Here is a 6,216-nt window from a genome sequence, read left to right as displayed (position 1 = left end):
AGTCGAGCTGTGTCGGCCGCGCCCTTTACTTTCGAGCCGCCATGCAGAGAGAATTTACCGCTGTCCTCTCAGATACTGGGCACGGGACTGGCGCGCATGGCGGCGACACAGGTACACGCAAAGAGAATTACTTGTGGCACAAAAACGCCCGGCAGCAGACTAACTCGGCACGGGACCGGCCGCGCACTGGACTGGCACTAACACAGGTACACCACGGGAGCCGCGCCTAAGCGACTCCTGCGAGGACGGCGAAGCTCCGTGCACTCGATCGCCCTCGGCCGCAGGCAAGCTCATTCACAATCTGCCTAGAAACGGGCCGTGCAAGAGAATTTTACAACAAAACTCCCTCGCACGACACTGGGCACGGGACTGGCGCGCACTGGCACTAACACAGGAACACCTGCAAAGAGAATTCCCGCGATATCTCCCCTAGCTGGAGCGCGCAGGATACAACGCGAGCGACGTTGCGCCGAGAGGCGAGAAGCGCGAGGGCAAGAGAAGGGCAGGCTCGGCGCCGTGACGCGTCGCACAACGACGGGCCGATGGGAACGATGAGCACATGCAGAGGATGGCGCGGCAGGAGAGAGAACGACGAGAGTTGGAGAGAGAGAGAGAGAGAGAGAGAGAGAGAGAGAGAGAGAGAGAGAGAGAGAGAGTTAGCAGCAGTACCTTTGTTGACGGAGTTGGACGACCGCGAGGCGGCATAAGGTCGCTGCGAGAGTGAGGCGAGATACTGCGACGAGAGCGGAGTTAGGGAGAGGCAGAGACGCCCCCGAGCAAGAGAACACTCTATGGCGGCAGAGTCCGAGAGAGAGAGGACTGGCGACTGCGAGACGAGAGATTATCGCCGCGGACCGAGGCAGACCCACACCCCGGACGGCGCGCACTCTGCGCGGGCACAAAAGAAACACTAAACACACATTCCCCTATGGAGGGGGGTGCAAAACGGGTGCGTCTGCTGTTCTGACGCCGCGGAGCTGCTCACGTCGATCGAAAAGCTGCAGCAGCTCGCGGCCAGCCGTGGCGCCGCGTGGGACCACATCGTCATCGAGAGCTCGGGCGTTGCCGAACCGCGGGAGATCCGCAACAACCTGCGCGAGGCTCTCGCCACCGACCCAGACGCCCTCAACGGCGCGGCGCTGTCGAGGATGGTGACTGTCGTGGATGCCTCCACCTTCCTACAGCAGTTCGAGCGCCGCCAGGCCATCGGCGACCGGCCCGACCTGGGAGGTGGGGAGAATGTGCCGATGCCCATCCTGGCGGCGCGGCGGCAGGTCGTGGACCTGATGTGCGAGCAGGTGGAATGCGCAGACATTGTCATCCTCAACAAGGCGGACCTCGTCTCGTCGACCGAGCTGCAGCTGCTCACCGAGGCGGTGGCGCGCCTCAACCCGCACGCCGCAGTCCTCGCCACCCAGTTCGGACAGGTCGACCCCGCCTCCGTTCTGAGTGGCGGGATGGTGGGCGGCAGCGTGGCGTCGCTCGACATAGAAAGGGAGCAGTGGCGGCTTGTCCAACTCTCGATTGGCGGCGGCGAGGGAGCGCACGGCGAGGGCGCGCACGGCGAGAGCGAGCATGGCCACGGCGACGGCGCGAACGGGCCCGGACACAGCGAGTGTGCACATGCCCATGGCGAGTGCGGGCACGAGCATGGTGAGCGCCAGCATGGCCACGGCGAACATGGACACGGTCACGGCTCGGGGCGGGCTGAGGCCGACGGCGGCGGGTGCACTGTGGCTGGCTGCAGCAGCCACGCGCATAGCCACGGCCACGCCCACCACCAGCATAGCCACAGCCGCGGCCGGGAGGCGGAGCGCTTTGGCATCACCTCCTTTTGCTACCGCCGCCGCCGCCCCTTCCACCCACGACGTCTCATGGGTGTGCTGCAGCAGCTGCCGGCGCACTTGGACCGGCTCGCTCTCTCGGCGGCGCTACAGCAGCACGAGGGGGCCGACGAGGCGCGCACGGCGTCCGGCCATCGCACGCGACTCTCTCCTTGATCATGCAACCACACGCCCACCTCCACGCCTCTGCTCAGGTCGGCTTCTCCGACTTTGAGGCGGCGCGCACACGAGCTCTTGCACGAGCCGCTGGCCGGGCCGCGCCCTCCGCCGCCGATCCCGCCACCGCTGACGCGTCTCCAATGGCGGCGGTGATTCGGTCCAAGGGGTTTGCTTGGATGCAGTCGGCGCACTGGAAGCGCTTCCTGTGGGCGCACGCAGGCCGCCACGTCGAGGCGCGCGACGTGTCCCCCTCGGGCGCCTGCAGGCCCCTCCCGGCCGGACGATTCCCCCCTGCGACGCAGGTGGCGCCGCACGCGCCCTGGTGGGACGCTGTGATTCGCGACGAGTGGCCGGCCGGCGCGGCGGACGTCGCCGCCATCGAGGCGGACATGGCGGCCGAGTTTGGCGACCGGAGGCAAGAGATTGTCTTTATCGGCGTGCAGATGGACGAGCAGCGCATCACGGCGCCCAGAGGGGGCGGCTTGCCTCCCCGCAAGAGCTGCGCCTGAGCCTTCGCTCCCTTCTTCCGCAGGAGTTGCTGGACGAGAGCCTCCTCACCGACGCGGAGATGCAGGAGTACCGCGCCGCGGCGGCCAACGAGGAGACGCGAGCAGCCAGTCCTCCTCCTCCCCCTCTCCCTGCTCAATCGTGTATGACGCGCGCTGTAGGTGCAAGGCTTGCGTGTTGCGTCATTCTGAGCGCGGCGGGCGGCGACGTGGCGAGCTCGGTGTTGAGCTGCGGGAGGGGAGGACTGATCACGGGAGGTTTTCGTGACTCTAATGTGAAGTTCGCGGAGCGAGTCGGGTCGGCAGACGACGCGCCCGCGCCATGCCTACGTCGGCGAGAGGAGAGAGGAATATTTTTTTTGGGAGCTTTGTTGTAAAATTCTTTTTCTGTCTGTTACTCGGAAAGCACAAGCACTTGGTCTTGGAGCACTTGGAGTGCAGTCATTGACCGCACACATCCCCAGGGCCGGGGGGCTAAGAGCACTCCCAGCGGGCCAGATGATTGGCATCGGGTTACGGGCTAGAGAGCCCTAGCCCTGGGGGGTGGTGTACGTTCGCAGGGAAAGAAAGGGCCGTAAAATAAACACGGGTCCGAGGGTTAGCCCCGCGTACCGGGTTTCCCCTTAAACTGCAGAACGCCCCCTCTACTCTCGGAGTTAGTGCTCAACCGCTCCTTCCACGCCGCTTGCGGCGGTCCTATTCCCAGCTCCCTTGGGTTTTTCTTGACTATGTAAGCAAAATGTACGTATGCTCACGCGCTTGGGCGTCGCCGTGCGCCCACGGCTGCCGCGCTCGGCCGCGGTCTCGACGGCGGCGGCCGCTGAGGTCGGCGGGGCCATCGACTACACCTCCTACCTCACTCGCCGCAGTCGGTCCCGCAGGCCTTCTGCGATTCGCGCGCTGCAGCCGCTCGTGGCGATGCCCGGCATGATCTCGCTTGGTGGCGGGATGCCCAACCCGTCCACGTTTCCCTTCGCAAAGCTGACCGCCGAGCTCACGGATGGGACGTCGGTGGAGCTGAGCGGAGCCTCTCTCGAGGCGGCGCTCCAGTACAGCCCGACGCAGGGCCTGCCCGCGCTCGTGGCGCACCTCGAGCGGCTGCAGGACGATGAGCACGGCCGCGCGAGTGAGGACCGACAGCTCTGCGTCACGACGGGGAGCGCCGACGCGCTCTCCAAGGCGTTCGACGCCCTCCTGGTCGAGGGCGACGCGCTCCTCGTCGAGTCGCCCACGTACTCGGGCTCGCTCGCCTACCTGCAGCCGCTCGGCTGCCGGCTCGTCGGCGTGCCGTGCGACGGCGCCGGGCTGCAGCCGGCGGCGCTCGAGGCCGTGCTGGCCGGGTGGGACGAGGCCAGCGAAGGGGCTCGCCGGCCTCGCGTGCTCTACACGATTCCGACCGGGCTCGCGGCCCCTTCTTTTTTGGGCCACGCGGCCAGGGCCCGTTCGTCACGCGTCCGCGCAATTCCGCAGGAGCAACCCGACGGGGGCGTCGCTCGACGCGGAGCGGAAGCGCGACTTGTACGCGGTCGCGCGGCGGTACGGCCTGATCATTCTGGAGGACGACCCGTACTACTGGCGCGCAACTCTGGCGTGGATGGTGCTCTGGAGGCGCAGCGGTGGTGTGCACGGCGTCTGCTTGTGAACAGGCTGCAGTTTGGCGCCGCGCGCACGCCGTCGCTCCTCTCGATGGACGTCGACGGGCGCGTGCTGCGCTTCGACTCGACGTCCAAGCTGCTCGCTTCGGGCGCCCGGGTCGGCTGGGCGACAGGCTATACTATTCACAGCTACACCTATTCACAGCTATACTATTCACAGCCCGTCTCGGCTGGGCGACAGGCCCGGCGCTAACCCTAACCCTAACCCTAACCCTAACCCTAACCCTGACCCGTGTTGGCTGGGCGACAGGCCCGGCGGCGCTGATCGAGCGGCTCGAGCTGCACACGCAGGCGAGCAACCTGCACACGTGCGGCGTGGCGCAGGCGCTCGTCGCAGCGCTCTTCGACGTGTGGGCAGAGCGGCACGGCGGCGACGCGTCCGCCGGCTTCGCCTCGCACATGGACGGCGTGGCCGACTTTTACAAGGAGCGGCGCGACGTCTTCATCGACGCGGCGGAGCGCCACCTGGCCGGGCTCGCAGACTGGTCCGTCCCGACGGCGGGCATGTTCTGCTGGATGCGGCTGCGGGGCGTCGACGACTCGCACGCTCTCATCTCGGCAAAGGCGCGCGACGCCAAGGTGCTGCTGGTGCCGGGGCAGTCCTTCATGCCGTGCGGCTCTGCGTCGCCGTACGTGCGAGCGGCCTACTCGACGGCGTCGCCCGAGCAGATCGACGAGGCGCTCCGGCGGCTCGCGGCGCTGCTCCGCGATGCAGAGGGGGCGAGGAGCGACTAGCCGCCGGCCACACAGCCCACGGCCACGCCGACGCGCACACAGCAGTCAGCACATCTCCACAGACCACACACTCACAGCTCACACCCACCAGACACACTTGTCACTTAGTACCCCGCTCCCCCTGCCGCTCCCGGCGCCCGCGCCCGTCGTGCGCGTTGGGGTGGAGAGAGTTTGATAACGACTAACGAACTGAAGAATTTAATTTGCATTTCTCCGCGGAGAGGTGAAGTGCGCATCCTGAACCGCCCTCTTATATAGGTCTTTACACTTTAGCGCGATAGGGTGGTCCCGATGGAGTAGTATGAGAGATCGTTGTCGAGGTCCAGTGTTTCGAAGAAGTTGGAGGACTCGAGGAACGGGCGCGACGTCGGCAGGGCCGTGCAGACGCCAGGAGCTGCGCCGGCCCCGGTGCTCTTTTTACGAGACGCCACACATCGTCACATGTGACATGATTACACATTCAAACGCATCGTAGCCCCCAGGAGAGGACGCTTAATCTACGCACGACCAGCATAGCTTCCATAGCAGTACACGACCGCTGTGCGTCGCGAGGACCCCTGCACACCATGAGCATGTGCATGCTGCACACGACGAACCCGCACGAGCGACGGCAGTCCGGTCGGGGTCGACAACTACCCTACGCTGGTGCTCTTCCGCCCCGTACGCGCGAACTTGATCGCCTCGGCGTGCACGGCGGCCGCGCGGGACGGCGGGGCTGCCCCCTCGCCAGCCGGCTCTCTCCGCACCGCGTTTCGGATCGCGATCTGCATGTGAGCCAACTCTGCGGCGAGCGCCTCCCGCTCCTCGGGCAGCTCCGCCGCCGCCTGGGCCGCCGCCCTGCCCGCCGCCGACACGCGCTCTCCCTCCGCCCGCCGAGCCGCTGCCGCCGCCTCAAGCGCCGCCTCGACGGCGCGTGCCTGCGCCGCCGCCGCCTGCGCCGCCGCCGCCTCGAGCGCCGCACTCACTGCCGCCGCCTGGCGCTGCGCAGCCGCCTCCTCGGCGGCCGCGAGGGCCGTGCCGAGTGCCGCCCGTGCCTGGGGCGGGGAAGGGAGGCGGGTGAGCAGGGAGGAGCCGCAGGAGAGCCTGAGAGAGGAGGCGTCCGCGAGAGGAACGGCCCGAGAGGAATGCCCGTACGAGGGGCAGCCAGACAGGGGCAGCCAGACAGGGGCAGCCCAAGCGCCTCCTCGGCGGCGCGCAACTCGGCCGCCTCGACCGCTCTCTGCTGCGCGCGGCTCGCAACCTCGAGCGCCGCCACCACCGCCTCGCGCTGCCGCACCGCCGCCGCTCGGTCGGCCGCCGGCGCCGCTTCGGCCGCCT

At 67.5% G+C, this 6,216-nt stretch overlaps 3 protein-coding genes across 3 annotated transcripts; 2 read left to right on the top strand and 1 right to left on the bottom strand.

The window, feature by feature from the left end:
• Nucleotides 1–928: 928 nt before the first annotated feature.
• Nucleotides 929–2,512, top strand: EMIHUDRAFT_119467 (hypothetical protein; the record flags this gene model as incomplete). Its single annotated transcript, XM_005767508.1, has 3 exons — nt 929–949; nt 999–1,880; nt 2,039–2,512. 3 exons carry the CDS (start codon nt 929–931, stop codon nt 2,510–2,512), a joined length of 1,377 nt encoding a protein of 458 aa, XP_005767565.1.
• Nucleotides 2,513–3,259: 747 nt separating this feature from the next.
• EMIHUDRAFT_470587 (putative aminotransferase) lies at nt 3,260–5,108 on the top strand. Its single transcript, XM_005767507.1, has 3 exons — nt 3,260–3,909; nt 3,980–4,128; nt 4,415–5,108. Exons 1-3 carry the CDS (start codon nt 3,428–3,430, stop codon nt 4,897–4,899), a joined length of 1,116 nt encoding a protein of 371 aa, XP_005767564.1. The 5' UTR covers nt 3,260–3,427; the 3' UTR covers nt 4,900–5,108.
• A 60-nt stretch (nt 5,109–5,168) lies between these two features.
• EMIHUDRAFT_246045 (hypothetical protein) lies at nt 5,169–5,669 on the bottom strand (the record flags this gene model as incomplete). The annotated part of the gene is made up of 3 exons (XM_005767506.1): nt 5,169–5,312; nt 5,401–5,456; nt 5,564–5,669. 3 exons carry the CDS (start codon nt 5,667–5,669, stop codon nt 5,169–5,171), a joined length of 306 nt encoding a protein of 101 aa, XP_005767563.1.
• Between the last annotated feature and the right edge of the window lie 547 nt (nt 5,670–6,216).

This window comes from Emiliania huxleyi (assembly GCF_000372725.1).
Source record: "Emiliania huxleyi CCMP1516 unplaced genomic scaffold EMIHUscaffold_488, whole genome shotgun sequence".
Lineage (NCBI taxonomy): Eukaryota > Haptophyta > Isochrysidales > Noelaerhabdaceae > Emiliania > Emiliania huxleyi.
Note: the sequence above shows the minus strand (reverse complement) of the source record. Positions and strands in the feature narration are given on the sequence as shown.